General features: G+C 42.7%; 1 protein-coding gene across 7 annotated transcripts in view; it reads right to left on the bottom strand.

The window, feature by feature from the left end:
* The window catches only part of TGFA (transforming growth factor alpha), a 95,513-nt gene that overhangs the window by 20,686 nt on the left and 55,602 nt on the right, over positions 1-19,225 (bottom strand). The window contains exon 1 of one of the 7 annotated variants that reach the window (XM_059659502.1): positions 12,259-12,379. The exons of the other annotated variants lie outside the window; for them this stretch is intronic. Within the exon in view, the coding sequence (XP_059515485.1) occupies positions 12,259-12,364 (106 nt within the window). The 5' untranslated portion in view covers positions 12,365-12,379. Of the gene's footprint in view, positions 1-12,258; positions 12,380-19,225 lie in introns of those variants that run through there. 7 annotated transcript variants of the gene reach the window in all.

Genomic DNA, 19,225 nt, shown 5'->3' with positions numbered 1-19,225 from the left:
GGGTTTTCCTTCCTTGGCTTTCAGGAAGGAATAAAAATAGCCAGCCAGGGGCACTGTAAGGAAAAATACATGAACAGAGGGGGTGCACCAAAGAAGCATAACAAAATGCGGAGACAAAGAAACAGGACAAAATTGTCAATGGAAGAAATAGAGTTCAGAACCACACTTTTAAGGTCTCTCAAGAACTGTTTAGAAGCTGCCGATAGACTTAATGAGATCTACACGAAAACTAATAAGACCCTCGATCTTACATTGGGGAACCAACTAGAAATTAAGCACACACGGTCTGAAATAACGAATATTAAACAGACGCCCGACAGCAGACCAGAGGAGCGCAAGAATCAAGTCAATGATTTGAATTGCGAGGAAGCAAAAAACATCCAACGGGAAAAGCAAAATGAAAAAAGAATCCAAAAATGCGAGGATAGTGTAAGGAGCCTCTGGGACAGCTTCAAGCGTACCAACATCAGAATTATAGGGGTGCCAGAAGATGAGAGAGAGCAAGATATTGAAAACCTATTTGAAGAAATAATGACAGAAAACTTCCCCCACCTGGTGAAAGAAATGGACTTACAGGTCCAAGAAGCGCGGAGAACCCCAAACAAAAGGAATCCAAAGAGGACCACACCAAGACACATCATAATTAAAATGCCAAGAGCAAAAGATAAAGAGAGAATCTTAAAAACAGCAAGAGAAAGTAACTCAGTTACCTACAAGGGAATACCCATACGACTGTCAGCTGATTTCTCAACAGAAACTTTGCAGGCCAGAAGGGAGTGGCAAGAAATATTCAAAGTGATGAATACCAAGAAATTACAACCAAGATTACTTTATCCAGCAAAGCTATCATTCAGAATTGAAGGTCAGATAAAGAGCTTCACAGATAAGGAAAAGCTAAAGGAGTTCATCACCACCAAACCAGGATTATATGAAATGCTGAAAGGTATCCTTTAAGAAGAGGAAGAGGAAGAAAAAGGTAAAGATACAAATTATGAACAACAAATATGCATCTATCAACAAGTGAATCTAAGAATCAAGTGAATAAATAATCTGATGAACAGAATGAACTGTTGATTATAATAGAATCAGGGACATAGAAAGGGAATGGACTGACTATTCTTGGGGGGGAAAGGGGTGTGGGAGATGCGGGAAGAGACTGGACAAAAATTGTGCACCTATGGATGAGGACAGTGGGTGGGGAGTGAGGGCGGAGGGTGGGGCGGGAACTGGGAGGAGGGGAGTTATGGGGGGGAAAAAAAAAAGAGGAACAAATGTAATAATCTGAACAATAAAGATTTAATAAAAAAAAAAAAAAAAGAAAAATACATGAACATATCAATGGACCAGCCCAAAGGGCATCACTTTGGATTTATCAAATTAGACTCCAATAGCCTCGTTTTGTCCACATAACCAGTGAGACAGGTAGTTATTTCAAGATGACATGGTAGATGGTTTCTGTTGCTTCTTTCAAAAGGTCCTCTTATGCTTGTGTTCTGGGTACTTGGGGAGTGGGTTTTCCTGCTCATTTTTTGGAAAAAATGTTCTTGGAGCTCTAGTTCTTTGAGAAAAGGCAAATCATTTCATATCGTGGGATTCTAGACCACCACTGAGTATCAACCTCACATTGCTGCCTTTCTATTCATGAATGGCTTCTAGAAGTATCAATTTTGGAAATCTCACAATTCCAGTGGAAAAAGCAGAGGCTCAAACTACAACAGAATCCTTGATGCAGAAGGTGAGAGAGACTTAGTGGTTATGAGCATGGGCTTTGGAGAAAGAGAGGCACAGGTTTGAATCCTGGCTCTGCCACCTGGCGGAAGTACTTGATCTTTTCAGCCTGCTTGGGACTCTACAAGATAGGGACTCCACCTGCCTTATGGGTGGCTCTGAGGCTGAATGAGACAAAGCTTGACCCATACTATACTCAAATGCCTGTTACACATCACTCACCTGTTAGTGTTGCTGTTACCATCGCTGACAACCCAAGATGCTAATGAAGTCCTATATGTGATAAGACCCCCCCCCCCCACTCTAGTACATAATCTCCCTCTCCCTCCATAAATTCAGTATAGTGTCACTAAAAGTCCAAATGTCCCCTTTAGCCCTTAAGGATAGCTACTTTCACATGTGAAGACAAAACAGGAAGCCCAGAGCCAGGTGGAGATGTCCACCCAGGGCTGCCGTCCGGCCTTGCTCCTCCTGGCAGCAGCACATCCCTGTCCAGCAGCAGCCTGCAGGACACGAGGGCCAACTGCCTTGGCCGATCAGTTACCTGCAAGTCCCAGCCTTGGGTGGTTGGTAAAAGGCTGGGCACTCGCTGAGAGTAGACACTGGAAAGGTCTGCCGTAAATCACATAACTGGCTCCTCTGTGCTTACTAAGCTTGTCATGGAGTGAACGTGGCAAGATGAAGGGGCTGGAGACTAGCGAATCTGATTCGATTTAGACCTTAAAAAAGGCTTTTGATAAGCTCTACAAAAGGCCATTTAGACAACCACCTCCGTGTGGCTGGAGGGAGTCCCTTGCCAGGACTTGGAGCTGGACTCTTCAAAGTGGGCTCTGTCGACCAGCAGCTTCACCTTCCGAAGCTTGTTAGGAAGCCAAGTTCCTGAGCCCCACACCAGACCTACTGAATTGGGATCTTCGGGCGGGGCCCAGGAATCTGTGAGGCATGCTCTCCAGATGCTTTTTTAAAAGTCAGGTTTGAGATAGATTTCATATACAGTACCGTTTGCCCTCCGGGAAATTCATTATTGTTTGAGACACAGGCTTGTGTTACACAGGAAACAACAGTAACAAAAAACAAAAAAAAAAGGTGGAGACAAAGGCCTCTTAGAGACAAAAATGACAGGGGTTCCTAAAGGCATCCTTTTAGGAGCTGATCATCTTCCAGCAATTCAAACTCCTGTAGCACGAAAGCCTGAACCTGCTCAAGTTCTTTTGTGGTCAAGTGTCAGCTCAATAGAATATACTGAAAGAAAACTTCTGGATCCAAACTGCTCTCCAAACTGGTGAGGAGAAGGCTCATTGTCATTGTCTTATGTATTTACTAGAGGCCCGGTGCACGTAATTCGTGCACAGGTAGGGTCCCTAGGCCTGGGCGATCAGGGCCAATTGGGGCCTTCTGGCTGCTGGCCGGGGCCTCCCTTCCCTGGCTTCCGGCTGCCGACAGGCGCCTTTCTTCATTCCGCGCCGTCCCCTGGTGGTCAGCACATGTAATAGCAAGCTGTAGAACTCACGGTCTCCGGGTCGAACTCCCATGGGGACACTTTGCATATTAGCTTCTTATATATATAGATGGATATTTTGCCTCTTCTCATTAATGATTTGAGGAGGCTTTATAAAAATGCTACCATAAAAAGAGGATGCAGATGGGAAAGGTGTATGAGTGTGTGCATGTGTGTGTGCATGCATGCGTGTATGAGAGGGGGAGGGAGAGAGGAAGACAGAGAGGAGAGACGCACACAGGAAGGGAAAAAGGAAGGAAGGAGGGAAGGAGGGAGATAGACACAGAGATAACAGAGGGAGAGAGACAGAGAAAGAGGCAGAGAAGGGGGAGGAAGGGGGAAGAGAGGAAGAAACAGAGACAGACACAGGTAGTGAGAAAGGAATGAAGATAAATGGGCAAAGGAAAATAAAGGTAGGTATCAGGCCATGCACAAAGACAAGCATCAGAAAATCACATGCGTGTGCCGAAGCTGAGTGGTGGATCCAGCGCTGTGGCCCCTCACAGTCTAAGCAAGGACGCATACAGCGCATTAGATAGAAACGTATCCATATTGCATGGGCAGGACGGGCTCAGCTTTGCCCAAGTCTATGGTCAGAGAGCAACTATCTCTTCTGTGGCTGCTTCGGAAGGGGACTTCATGTGCTGTGGTGAATGACACCCTTCGTCATCTCCCAAAGACAATGCAGAAGCATCCGCCAATGGAAGCCGTCTCTGTCCTTCACACAGCTCACTAAGAAGCCAAAGAGGCCAGCGGACGAGGACACTCCACGCCACCATCACAGCGACAGCAGCTAACGTGCTGATTTTGCTCTCTGCAGTCATAGACCAGGCGAGGACGGGAGCTCCTAGTCCTCTACAGCCTCATCTGTCTGACGCAACCAAAGGTGCTGAGGGACCGAGGGAGCTCGATGCTAGCCGATGAGCATGCTCACTTGATTTTTAAAATCTTTTTCCTGATTACAAAGGAATCGCTGTAGAAAACCTTTTGTAAATGGCAATGTGGAATAAAAAAACAAAAACACCCAACATCTTAGAGGATACATTTCATCTCTAATCTACCACCTAGAAATGTGTAAGTACACAACGCACACTCATGGCAACTTAACTGGTCCTATTCTGCTACATGTCTTTCTCTTCCCTGCTATAACCACAAACATCTTAAAAGTGAGCGTTTAGTTCAAGACTCCGCAAAGGGTGCGGTCCTGGCCTCTAACCCGGAGAAGTTTAATGTGTGTGATGTGAAGGGCGGGTCCTGTTTCCAACAGCACATTCTGCAGCTTTGGGGGATGTGGACAGGGAGGAGAGGACCGACAGCAGTTCCAAGAGTGAGCCACATTCTGGCCTCTGCTCTGACTGCTGCCTCAGGGTGAGACAAGGGGTGGCATCGGGGCGCTCATGGATAGCCTCGTGGACTAATGCACCTAAAAGCTCTGTGCAAAGTGCAGACCACGTCACCATGAGGGGGAGTGACTGTTCTTGTTTTGGGGCTTTTAAAGGGGTTTGTCTCAGATACCACCAGAATAGGCAGAGGAAATGCACACTGCAGCATGGTCAGGCCAGGCAGACAAAGCCATCCTACTGATGTTCCCAGAAGCTTCAGGAAGTCTAGGAGGAATGAGACTCTGGGGAAGTTGAGGAGGGGAGGAGAGGAATTATCACTTTGAGTGCCAGGTGCTGTCCTTACAGTGTCTCATGAATCCAGGCAGGGTAGGTGGTCACTGAGGATTTGCTCAGTAACTTAGGTAACAATGACCTTTACAAGGAAATCCCCAGATTCCCAGCATCTTCCCAGAGAATGACTCTTTCAGCCTCTCTGTCTCTTTTTTCCTCCCTCTCCCTATATTTTCCCTACCTTCCTCCACTCTTTTCCTCTCTCCTTCTTAATTTTTCTTTCTCAAAACTCCAGGAAATATCAAGTGAAGCAAGGAAAAGCCTAGACACCTCAAAGGGGAAAAACCCTGACTTAGAAAAGGAAGGCAGTGAAAGTCAATGGGGAAACTCCAAGGAGGCCCCCAGGAAGTCCAGACAGAGGGAAGAGCTGGCCCCATTCCCCAGGGCTCTGGCCCCTGCACTCGGCTGCTCCAGGCACCAAGTCTGATTAGCACTCGGGGCGTATTGGAAACTCAAATGTTCCGGTTTTCAGAAAAGTCCTCATACTGAGCCCATCGGCAGCGAGAGTTTTTCAAAGCTGCTCAGTTCCTGTTGTTTTGAAATTTACAAGAGGCCTCGAACATGTTAACCAAATGCATGTTTTGTAGACACCACTGTTTTCTGGGGAAGCTGTGAAAATCTATGGCCAGAGACCACGGACCCACTAATAGGGCTGGGGCCCAGCTTCACTCATGGGAAAAAGGGCCTGGAATAGCAATCAAAGGGCAGGGAAACCATGGAATCAATTCATAGGAGGGGTCTCTGCAGTTCAGAAGGGCTGGGGAGGCAGCCATCTGGACAGCTCCTTCTGATAGCCTTGCTCCCCAGGGAACTGCATCCACACCACCAAGTACAGCCACCTCCTTTTCAAAGCAGCCCTAATTGGACTTTCTGCTGGGCTGGTGGATGGCGGCCAGCTGAGGCCGCGGCTCCTCACTCTCTTCTCTAGATGTCAGAAGTTGCAAACATGTTAGTCCGTTAGGAAGCTTACATCATTTATAGCCATTTCATTACTTCCTCAAATGTCATGACTAACTTTCTCATAATTTTCTGACAATTTAATAACGACGCCTGGCTTTGTAGTAGGAACTCTCAGCCAAGGGTTTTGACCTTGGACTAAATAATTTCTCTCTTAGACACTACAAAGGCAAAGCCAATGAAGGTTTCTGGAATGTCTAGGAGAAAAGGCAGTAGATTAACTTAACAAAGATGGGAGTCAGCAAGCAACCCCTGGTGACAGTAGGGGAGTGTACACAGCTGACATCTACTCTTTGAAGCTCCCAGGTACCAAGGCCTCCATTCTAGCGCAGGGCCAGGCTAGAATCACACACAGTTCTAGGCTCAGTTCTGGGACGGGGAAGGCTCACTTCAGGCCACCAGTGGCCCATTCTACAGGGATGGAACTCCAAGCTCACAGGAGACAACACACAAACCTTCACAGCTGGCCAGCGTGTGAAGAAAAGGCTGGCAGAGAGGGGCTACCACCCGGGGTGGTGGAAGTGCTAAGCCAATGGTACAGGATCCTCTCCAGATAGTAACTGGGGAGCAGGCACCCTGGTCCCCGGGCATTTGGGGGAGGAGGGTTGTCAATAAGAACTCTGAGAAGCTTTACAAATGATCCCAAAGAGGAAGAGCATTGTCAGTACCAAGTGTGGCAACATACTGACCTTTAGCACAGAGGGGAATGCCTGTCAAGAAAGCTAATCAATAAGGGCATTTCCCGAGGCTGTGTGAGAGGGCAGAGAGCAAGGGGGGCAGTTTTCAAATGACCAGTGGAAGTCAGCAGAGTGCAGAAAAATCATGCCAGTTACATTTATAGCAGGAGAGGGAAACTCGTCTCAGTCTCAAGGACTACCGACCAACAAGGAGAACTCGATTTCACTGTTTTGGAGATGTGTGCAGTGGTAGAATGAGATAACTATAATCACTCAACTCATACCCTCTTAAAATCAAGAACAGTGAGTACTTAAAAAAGAATAGATATAAAGCAATTTGACAATGGTTTGGCTTCACAGCACCAACATTTAAGACAGAAGGGACATTCATTTTAGTTAAGCAATGAAAGAGAAAAGTAACTCGCAGTGCTGCAATTCCTCCTGCCACCCACCTGATGGGGGTGGGGAGGGTAGTGCCATTTTTGTTACTACCATTCTTCAGCCCAAGATTCTCAATTTCCTGAGTAACTCCTATACTTATAAAATACATATTTTTTTCTATAACCTGATCCCTGAACACAGAGTAACTAATTTCTTCAGCAATCTTTTCAAACACTGGCTAATTATGATCCTATTTGACCCTAACCTTACCCTGATCTTAAACTGGCTTTAGGCCCCTCTACCTCCACTTACAGGCATGAATACTGTACTAATACATTAAACCTCTAACCAACCTATGGGGCAAGCATTACCAGTCTCTATTTTTCAGATGAGAAAACAAAACTACAGTTTGGATAACCTTGCCAACAGACACGTAGCTAGAAAGTACTAGAATTGGAATCTTATCTCAGTTCTCTCTGATTTTAAGAGAATAAAGAGCTGTAGAAAATCAGGATGCTATTCAAGTCTAGGAAGACAAATGATGGGAAGGCATGTAATCAAAATCTACAAATTATGTGGCAGAGGAAGGGGAACACTTGTTAGGCAGCTTCTGGTCATCAGAAAGGGGCACTTTTAGGAGAAACAGGAAGTATTGCTTTATGTGGGGGAGGAGTGGGGAACTGTACATATGGAACTTATTCCCACAAGGGAGCAGCGGCTGCAAAACATAAACAGATGACAAAGAGATTTCTATACGTCTATGGATGATGGTTAATTGAGGAGTAGCTGCAAGTAGGGTGGTTCCCACAAAGTCTGGCCTGGAGAGCCCCCAACCTCTGGGCTACATGGCACTCATGCCCAAGAGACTGGGGGCTTCTGGCTCACAGCAGTGCTCAAACAGACTCTTGAATTGCTTTTGCAGCATTAAACAAAAAGCCACATCTGAGTTAATTTAATTCCCTCTGGTCATTTCTCCTTGGATAAAACCCAAGGGGTATAGGATGGTAGGGAACCATATTGAAAGAAAGGTATTGGTAAAGAAGCAGACAACATATTTTCTCCTCTCCTACAAAGGTATGGTTATTAGGGACACAGCTGTGCGTGTGATGGGGAAATAGATACACATTTAGAGAGAAAGTCACCAGTGGTATCTGACCGCAATGGGGTTCATCCTGCATGTGCTTAGTTTGAAGGCAAAGGCGGCATTTGCATCACCTTTGGTACTTTTTACTAGTCCTACAGGGAGGAGATAATCAGGTAACACGAACATAGATATACTTGGCTAGGTTCATATTCTATCTAAAGAACTTAAGAGCTTTTAACCCAATGTGGATTTTCTGAGTTTCTGAACTCTGCTGCTGCTGCTGCTGATTATTATTATTATGAATAATAGTTACTATTAATAAATTGTCTACTAACTGCAAGCACTGTGCCTAGCACTTGACCAGTATATAGAGAATTCCACTTAATCCTCACAAAAATCCTGTGAGGTAGCCAGTGCTCCCCCTGTCTTACAGGTGGAAGTGAAGCCCAGGGAGGTGAGGCTGTCAGTGCTGCTAAGTTAGTAACTGGCAGAACCGAAGCCAGAGCTCATGGTTGCCTGTCTCTAAAGATCTTGCTCTTTCTAATACATCACCTTGTCACCTCAGCGGGTGTGTGTGTGTGTGTGTGTGTGTGTGTGTGTGTGTGTGTGTGAGAGAGAGAGAGAGAGAGAGAGAGAGAGAGAGAGAGAGAGAGAGAATATGAATGAATGAGTCGAGGGTTAAGAAATCCTTATGGAGACCATAAAAAAATTAGAAATTACCAGGAAATTCTCAGGGCTATTTTAGAATTAAGAGCGAAAAGTCCCAAGGCAAAATGGCTTTAATTAGTAGAGACTTTAGGAATCTAAAATCTCAGTGAAATCATATGCTGTATGGGATAAAACCAGAATTCGGGCATAATTCATCTAAAGATGCAAAGCAGACATGGCTTTCAACTTGGCTTCTTACCTGTACCCAGCTCTCAACCAATAACACTACTTCCTCCCTCAAGGGGCACGAGGAAGGGAGAGGCACATGTGAAATACCCCAGGTAGCCCCCGAACTGCATTCTAGATCCATCATAGGTTAAAATGGGATGGAAATAGAAGGGAAATGAACCAGACACAGATGACTGCTTCCTCCCTACTGAGCTCCTCTTCCTCCCCATGAATCCACTCTCTAGCTCCCAGGTTGCTCCTTCTATCCCTCCCTTGGCCTTAGTAATTTTAAGACTCCCCCAACCCCCAAAAAACAATTAAGAAAATTGCAGGTCATGATTTTGCTTTGAAGACTGAAAACCAAACCTCCTCTCTCTCTTTTACTATTTAATAATTTCATTTCAAAGAGACAGATCATTTCTTTCTTTCGTATCTTCAAACCAGAAAGTCCCTTATTCTAATTACATCCTCTTGGGTGTCAACCGGCATTTTGAAAATAATTCACTTCAAATTTCCATTTACAAAGTAAACAAGGATATCTATGTTTGGCTCTCATCAGCCAGTGTTGAACCAGAACGTGAATGGCTCTGGGAACTGGAGCCAAGCCCTGCTGGACGGGGAATTCTGGTTTGGCTTTGTTGGAGGAAGAACCCCGTTGGAGCCCAGGGCTACCTGGCTTTGCAGAATCTGAGCGTCTCTGTTCTTCTTTTTTATTAATATAAAAATTGTTAGGCGAAGTTTTTGGCAGGAAACCCTTAATTTACCCTTAGGAAAAAATTCTTCCTCTTGTTGAGTCTTTGAACCATAATCCCTTCAAACACTCTATACTCAATACATGTAAGCACTACCGGGACAATTGTTTTTCTAGAACAATCTATGCTCTCAGAACTTTTGACAGATGCCTTTTTCATTTATAGTCTGCGGTTGTAGTCTGCATGGATGAAGGATACTCTTCATTTGAAGCAAGGAAACTGAGGTATCCAGAAGTAAATTTCTGGCAAAGCTCAGTACCCTTAAAAACATTGCTGTGAGTTTGTGACTGGGACTTTGTCCCATGACAAAAATATGACTCTTCCTTTTTCATTTGAGTTTTATATTGATGACTTTTGGCTGCCCTAAGGTAAAAGCCCTTTAGTTAAGATTATCTTCCAGAGGAAAAACACTGAGATGTAGAGTGTGGTGGGATTATGGGCAATTATTTTTTCTTTTATAATTTTCCAAACGTTATAAAATGAACATTTTAGAGTTTGAAAATAAAAATAATTAAAATTAAAACCTCACATTATAAACTTGACTGTTTAAACTACTTTTTCTTCTTATTGTTTTACTCACAGATCTATCTGTAGTTTTATAAAAGAGTGGTCTTTTAGGAATCTAGATTTAAATCTACGTAAGATAAATCATGTTACTGCTTTGTCTTTGTAATGATGATGCAAGAAGTTACAGACCACATGAAAAGATTCATTATATAAGAACATTCTTGAGGCATTTCAATAACTTTCTCTACTCCTAAGAAATGGGAGATGTTGGATAATCCCTAATTTGTGTCTTCAAGACAGAAGTTGACATTGCATCTATGAAATGACAGCATGGAGCTATAAGTAAGAAGCAGCTGCAAGGAAATGAAAAAATATGGCAACCAGTTTTGAATTCACAATGGACCTATGAGCAACCGATTGGTTATTACAGTAAATCAAATCAGTGAAATGAAAAAAAAATGACTTGGGAAATTTCTCCCCAAACGCAGAAGGACACAAAGACAAAAATCATGAGGAGAATAAAGAAATCTGAAAAACAGAACGAAATGATCCAATATACAGATAATGATAATGCCAAAAGAAGAAAACAAAGCAAACTAAGGTTCACATCGTTATCAAAGAAATTAAAAAGAACTTTCTTAAGCTGAAAAAGACTTTCCTTAAGACTGAAAACATTAACTTTCCATGTAACTAGACAAGTTTTCATTACAAAGAAAAAGTCTCACAAGCATCGAGGTGAAAATAAAAACAGATTATTTACAAAGGAGTATAATAAAACTAGCTGTAGGTTTTTCTTTAACCACAAGGCGGGAGTCCGTGATGGGAGTCCTAGGGTAATCTACTGGGTCAAGTATGATTGGGAGTTAGGGAGGTTCCATCAGAGACTGTGGGATCCTGTTCAATATTTTGGGCCCAAATAGAGATAGAAAAGAAAGTTTAAATATACTGACTTTCAGCAGGTAAAGAATCTGTTTGGTAGAAGCAGGAGACTAAGCAAATACACAGAGGGTTGTATCTTTGGGTCAGAAGGTGTTTTTTTTTTCTTTCTTTCTTTCCTTCCTTTGTTTGCCCAGTACCCATGCCACGTCAGGAATAAGAGCTGAGTTCATTACTCAGTGTAGCCCTGACCGGTGTCTTTTCCTGGGGCACTAATAGGCTCCAGATATACCTCCCCGAGTTCCACTGCCACATGGCCTGCCCTCACTCCCATACCCTGGCCTTCCAAGGTTGGGCTCTTGACAATCCCTTCACCTCCTAGAGGAGTGAGTAGTCGCTGTATTGGAGCAGGATGAATTGCATCTGTACATCCAGTGGCAGAAATTCCTCAGAGCTTTAAGTACTGATATAAGATTAGAAAAAGTTTCATATTGCAGTGGTCACTCATGTCAATGGGCGTCCAAGGGCGGATGGGAGAAAGGAAGAGTAAAAGTGGTATGCTACGGTCTCCCTTCACGTTCCTGGAAGAACGCCATTCTCTTCTAGGCATTTCCCACATTATATGTATACAGGATGACCAATGTGACAGCACCTCACCACGTCCACCAACCATTGAAAAACTTCCTCCTTGGCTGTTTTAAACATGAGTGCACCCTCAGTTCTCTACACGGGAATGCCCCGCCCAGTGTCAGCAGTCCTTTGCACATGTTCACATTGTAGGCTGGCTTCCCCTGGTGGGTGTGAGCCCGACCTGGCCAACATCCCCCAGAGCTGCATCCTCATCCCTCTCTCCAAGGCCTGCTGGGATTCCCAAAGAGAAAACTCAGTGCCCACGTTCCTGCTCCTTCCATGATCTGAGGGCTTTGCCTCATGAAAAGTTGGGAGTTCCTGGTTTAAACCCCATGACCTACGTGTAAACCCACCACATCAGAACTTTGTTCTTAAAAGGAGAAATATTACAGGATCCCACGCCCCCCCGCTCCCCCCCCCCCCAAAAAAATCAAGGTCAATAGTTTCTCTAAGCCATACTGGTTCAGGAACAGAGACCTTATATTTTGCTGAAACATTTCTTTTCCATCAAAAGTAAAATAATATAAATGAAGCTCTAAAGAAATCTGTCAATTGGCTTGAATTCTGTTTTTGGAAGCCACACAGAGTAAGTCTTCCTCATCTGTACAATGGTCCTTACATGTATCTGCTGTCAGCCACCAAATCTGAGTCTCTGTGGTGATATCCTCCCTGTAATAGTCAGCCTCCACGATGGCTCCCAGTGATCCCTGCTTCCAGGTATCCATGGCCTTGTGAAGTCCCTTCCCATACCATCTCAGGGTTGGTCTCTGTGACAGATAGAATATGGATGGTATGTGACTCCGGCTAGGTCACAAAAGGCACTGCACCTCTGCCTTACTTGCTCTCTCTCTTGATCACTCACTCTGGGGGAAGCTAGTTGCCAGGTCATGAAGATACTCAGTGGAGAGGTCCATGTGGCAACACACAGGCCTTCAGCCAAAAGCTGTGTGAGCGAGCCATTATCTGGCCCCCAGTAAAGGCTTGAGGTGACACTGCAGCCCCAGTTGACATATTGACAGCAGCTGCTATGAGAGATCCTGGACCAGACCTCCCAGATAAGCTGCTTCTGAATTCCCGACTCTCAGAATATATGAGATAAATGCTTATTAATTCAAGCTGTTAAATTTTGGAGTAATTTGTTATACAGCAATACATAACAACTATGTGCTCCAAGTTCCTATACAACCTCTTTAAGCAAGAGAGTCTATAAACTTTATAGACTTCAGGATAGATCTGACTTTTAAAAAATATATTTTTATTGGTTTCAGAGAGGAAGGGAGAGGGAGAGAGAGATAGAAACATCAATGATAAGAATTGTTGATCAACTGCCTCCTGCACGCCCCCTACTGGGGATCGAGCCCACAACCTGGGCATGTGCCCTGAACAGGAATCGAACCACGATCTCCTGGTTCATAGGTTGACACTCAACCACTGAGCCGGGCAGATTCTGACCTTCTTAAAACAGTAATTAGAATGTTACAATGACAACGCCAATAATAAAAACATTGACCAAATGCTTTAGGTGTTGGCCTCTGTGCTGAGAGTTTTACACAGACCATCCAAATTATTTATAAAATTAATTATAAAAATTATAAAATTAATTTTAAAATCCCTATGACATAATTCTATTATTCTACCCATTTTACAGATGAGAAGTACAGGTTCAGAGAGGTTTAGGGCCTTGCCCAAAGGCACAGCCCTAGAAAGAGGCAGAGAGGAAATCCGAAAACAGGCAGTGTGACCTCTGAGCTCACACTAAAACTCATCTCCTATGAGCTGATTTCTACACTATTGTAACTTAATTCTCCATAAATTTTTCTAGCAGTTCTGGAATGTGGTTGGATTATGTAAGCTTGTGGTCAACTGCAGCCTCTAACTTTTCTTCACATAAACTATTGTCAAACTTGGCCTCATATCCTTCCTAATGAAATCATTATTCTTAACCTAAATACTGTTAAATGTGTCATTGTTCAATTTAATCTGGTTGGTTGGCTTCAATCTATCACTCTAGTTCAATACTTTTGCATATTCTACTATTCAACAACACTTCAGCTATCATTCTGGGCTTTGTCACCTCTACATTTCATAAATCTGTCTTCTATATCTTTCTTCAATTTGCTCATAAAATTCTCAGAGGAAAGGAGAACAATCCCACTGGTACACCCGACAGACCCCCTCCCAGGTCAACATGAACACATGGATACATCGGTGAACATTTTCTGAGGATGCCCTGGTTAAAAACATCCTGCCCTTACCCAAAGCTAACAGGTGAACCTGTATAGGGTATACCTGGGGGTCGTTCATTCAAGGTCACTGTTGTTCCATCTCACTAACGAGTCACCCTTTTTAACTCCTATTTCTCCATTTTGTTTTACTGACTACTTTGATTTTGTCATGTTCCTTCCTGAAATCTTATTGTCTTGTCGTGATAGCATTACCTGGCAGCATTTCCCTCACCAGTCCTGTAACACTTAAAAAGAAATAAAGTTATGACTCTTTCTGGTGAATTCACTCAGGGGCCCAAGTATTCATTCTCTATCTGCTGTAATAATTTGGTCTAGAGTTTTCCTGGGAGTGTCATTAAGTTTTATCTATATTCTAAAGAATCTTCAGGTTTTTCCCCCTTATTTAAAGTCAGAAACATTTGTCTTTTTCCATTCTCTGAGCATTTTTTATATTTGTTATTATTTCTTAAGAATTACCAGCAATACTATACGTAATACTTTAAACAATAAAGAATAGAAAAAAGAAAAGGAAAAAAAGAATTACCAGCAAGGATAGATTTTTTTTTCTACAAGCTTCCTTAGAATACCAAGTTATAATTCATCTGTACCCTTGAAAATTAATTTATGGCATTAGGTGGTCTTTTACTAGAAGACCTTCTATTTCTTATTTACTATGTTTTATTTCCTCTTGTTTGAAGCTCCTTCTTGACAGAAAATATAAAAACAAAGTCATAGTCCTAATCTTTTCCTGGTTCTACACTAACATTGTTCCATCTGTTCCAAGGAATGAACTTATTCCTTCCTTTTTTATGTGTTTGTTCCCAAATATAGCTTTAAAAAGCTTGCGCGCGTGTGTGTGTGTGTGTGTGTGTGTGTGTGTGTGGTCAATAGTCATGTGGGCAACCCTCAGTTTCTCCCGTCCTTCGGTTTCCCTGACATTCTCTAAACATCTGCCAGCCTGCAGAGCAACACCTGCTCCCAGGGAGGCACCAACCTGCTTGTTCACTCAACAAAGTGCTATTCAGTAGGGCTGTTCTACCTCTTGGGACATGTCTTTCTTCTGATCTTCTCTGCATTACTCCTTAAATGGTACACCAGAGACCCCCTCTACAAATGCAATTGAGTCTCTTTAAATGTTTATTCTTTGTCTTTCTCATGCACCCTCTGACTACCAATAGGGAACCAAACGCATAGCCTTCCGACCTCCCCGAGCCATATTACTTTTTAGAATCCTACTCATGGGATCACATCTGTTTTTATCTCTCTGAATTTTTGTAGACAGTGCTTTTCTGAAGTTGAACTATGCCTAGTGTTTCTTTCGCTGTTACAAACTTTAAAGTGATACATACAGATATCACCGTATTAGCAAGGCTGCATTCAAAAAAGCAGGTGTCCCTGTTGCCCTCTCTACCTCAGCCAACAGGTATGTAAGGAATTTTTTAGGTGCTCAATTTGTGGCATGCTAAGGTTTCCAGAAAAGGTACCAATCTGACATTTGCTGTCAAACCACATTCTATCCTTATGACTACTTTGCAATCAGGATCCCGACAGTATTAATTACTTGGATAAGCCATCTATCCACAGAATGGATCCAGGATAATATTACTTTTGATAGTTCCTCTTTTTCCTCTTGAACCAAACATCTGCATCCCTGTTTAGCTTGTGCTCAACAATTTAGGGCTGCCTGGCAAACGTTTCCCCCTCCTAAGAGCTCCCAGATTTTAAAAAAAATTACCTTTCCACCATGGGTTTACAGCCACAATAAGATGCCCCACCCTCCCTTACCTCCTCTCTCCCTAAAATGTGAATCTTGAGAAGACAAAGAGATGATGCGGGTGGAGTTCATGCATGACCACTGTGGCATGCTGAGCACAGTTCCTGTTCTGAAGTGGGTTCTCTAATTCCCATTTCCTCGCTCCCTGGAGCCACCTTGGTTACTGTTCATTTCCAAGTTCCATTCTCCAGCCTTCTTGCTGATTTTGTGGGCTTCCAACAAAGTTGCTTTTATGTAAGTAAGACAGCTATAATCAATGTACTCCAGAACAAGGCATATTCTCCCAGTGACTTATCTCAATGATACTCCTTCCCACCAAGTCTCCAATGTCCACAGAGTCTTGGAATTGGCCATTCAGCTCACTGGACTCACCCTCGTATTTCAGTTTTTCAAAAACATTTCCTTAGCAAGTCCACAAGGCATACACTGGATTAAAAATTTCAAGTTTAATCTACCCACTACCCCCAATGTGAACTCAAAATCTATAGTTATCCAGGTTCTTAAAAATTATTTATAGTAATGCTGTGTTTTATATTATTACTGTTTTTTCTTAATCCAAGCTCTCCTTTCCTAAGTTGATAAACATAACTGCATGGCCTTCTTTAATGGTTTGTGAAATTTAAAAATAGATTCAGGATTGTAACAGAATTGAGAGTCAATCCAAAAGGGCTGAATGCTGCTTAGTTTTCAAACTGCACTGGCCACTCTCTCCATAGCACCTGGCTTTACAATTTTTTGTCTTTCTCTTTCTCTCCAGCACATTTCTGTTTAAGGACAACTGATCAGCTGGGTGGCTCTCTTGCCAAACATGTACTTACTTCCCTGTCTTTACATGCTATAGTCTGTTTCTTGCTGGAAACTTTATAGGCCTTGATCATAGTTTTCTGGATATAATGTTTACATAGGCAACAACCCAATTTGGGTGGCTGCCATGGCCATTCTCCATCATGTCTCAGAAAGACGGTCAACATTGTACCCTTCAACAAGAAGTCACAATTCACAACCACACTGCCTCCTCCTGGAATTGGATCGTCTACTCTCCCAAGTGTCAAGGAGATAGTATCTGAAAGGCAAAAGCTCACATCGCAAAGTCTCCTAATTAATGTGTCCTGAGCCTATATTTCCTAGCCTGCAAGGTCAGGAAGCCATTACTTTTTACTGCCCCCCTGAAGTAGATCTTTTTTGTGTGTACCCATCTTTGAGATATTTCCTGCAAATGGAGAAGGTCTATATTTTGCCCTCAGACAACATAGCAAAAATAATGCCCTCTGTAGACCTAGAATAGATGGTGAAACAATAACATTCAGGTCTATTCCACTGAAGCCCTTATAGGAAGGAGGGCTCAGGAGTAAGGGCAGGACACTTTACCTCCTTTGATCATTGTTTGGGCACCTCTAGGACGCCCCTCTCCTAGTGGCACTAGACCCTTGGAAGTGCCTAAGAGGTTTCTCAAAATCACCTGAGTAAATCCCACCCAGATTCTTACAACTGCACCCCACACCTTTTTTTTTACACTTTAATAATTTTTGAAATTGCAAAAGCAGCATATGTTCAAGGCAGAAAACTTAAGAGAAGAGAAAAGCACAAAGAAAAAATCCCAAGTTGCCTGTAAGTCCACCACTCATTGACAACTACCGTTAGCACTTTGGCATATAGCCTTTATGCTGTGCCTCCGTTCCGTCCCCAACAGGAATAAATGACACGACCATGAACCCGTCCCCAACTCAGGAAGTGTTACAGGACAAGGTCATCTTCACTGGCTGCATTGCTATTGAGACATTTTCTTTCTCCAGTTTTCTCTGGTTGGACATTGTGATAGCTTCCCAACATCTCACTTTTGTAAATGATATAGAACGGAATATCTTTCTACATAGATCTCTGTTCATGCACACTTATGATTACTTTTCTGGGAGCAGAATTAGTGTGACAAAGGAATGCTCATGCTAAGACTTCTGAGACATAATGTGAAGCTGCATGCTGGGACATTCGTAACAATTTATACTCCCATGAAGAGGAGATGAGTGTGTCTTCATATCCTTCCCAACACTGGATATTATCTTTTCTTTCCCTCTTTGCCAATCTCATGGAGGTATTAATTTGTATTTTCTTGAATGCTTATGATGCCAAATGTTTTCTCCTGATTATTAGCACTGGTATTGCAACTTTGGTTAATTAGCTGCTTATATCTTTTGCCCATTTTTCTATTGATATGTTCTTTCTTGTTTATTTGTAAGAGATATTTAAAACAATAAGAGCTAAATAATAACAAATAATAACTATATATATAAAACAATCTGTGGTTTATGTCTTCATTTTGTTTATGCAGAAGTCACACCTCAGTGCTATGGTTAGAGGCCTTCCCTTCCTTAAGATTATATAAATATTTACCTAGGTTCCCTTCTACTGCTTTGTTGTTTACATTTAATCCTAAGCCATCTATAATTTATTTTAGTGTATACTGTATACACTAAAATTTAGTGTATATTTTACTTTATTACTTTCTAAACAGACAACCAATGATCCCAATATCATTTATTGAATAGTTCATTATGTCCCTATTTATTTGAAATAATGATATCTCTGTCATACACGAAGTACTTAATTTGTAGTTTTTCTGTTTAGTTCCATTTAGATTCTTCCTATTTCTATATCAGTACAAAACCATTTTATTTACTGTAACCTTGTCATTTGACTTAATGTCTGGTTGCACAAATTTGTCATTCACCCTTGCCCCACCCTTCGTTTTTAAAAAACAGAATACTCTCATCTGTTTATTTTTTCCAGATGAACTTGAGAATCATTTATAAGTTCTCTCCCAATATCCAAATCTTTTGAAGAGTGTGACATTATAAATTAACCTACAGGTAACTGGCCCATTTGCACATAAAGTTTTCCTAGTCACAAACATGCTATGCTTTCCCATTTATCCAAATCTCCTTTGTGCATTGTGCAGTCAAGTTCCATGGAACTCCTGTGTATACAATTGCTGGACTTACTGTTTCTTGTAATGCCCTCGGCTTCATGTTAACCATCCCTGATTGGATCTGCAAAGGCCTCTAGCCACACTGCCCTGCTGCATTAGCATGCGCTGGAGGCTGCAAGGGTGTGCCAGGGCTGGAAGGATGGCAACACAAGACACTCCGACTTGGCAGCCTGGGCCCTAGTAGTGGCTGGGACATCCACTCTGATGACTCTGGCCAAGTCACTCCCTTCCTTGGGTCTCAGTTTGCTCCTCTCTAAAATGGGTTCCCCCTATACAGCCAAGGTTCCTTTCCTATTAAAATTCTCATCCTATCAAAAGTGAGATGGCAGATGGGAGAGCCCTTAGAGGGGGATGGAATCACACAGAGATCCACATGTAACGTCTATTATTACTGGTATGCTTAGATGCGGAAGGAGTACAGAATAAAGGAGTGATTGTTGAAATGTGGCTGGTTTAATCTGAGAACACTTGTTGGAGAAGGTGAGCTTCAACATGGGATGTTTCAAGGCACAGTAAATATGTAAAATCAGTGCCCCTAATGTGGAACATATGTGTAAAGGTACAGGGGGTGGAGGTGGGAGAAGGCAGATTAGATGTGATTCGC

This window comes from Myotis daubentonii, chromosome 12, assembly GCF_963259705.1.
Source record: "Myotis daubentonii chromosome 12, mMyoDau2.1, whole genome shotgun sequence".
NCBI lineage: Eukaryota > Metazoa > Chordata > Mammalia > Chiroptera > Vespertilionidae > Myotis > Myotis daubentonii.
The sequence above is the reverse complement of the archived record's forward strand: the minus strand, read 5'-3'. Positions and strand labels throughout refer to the sequence as shown.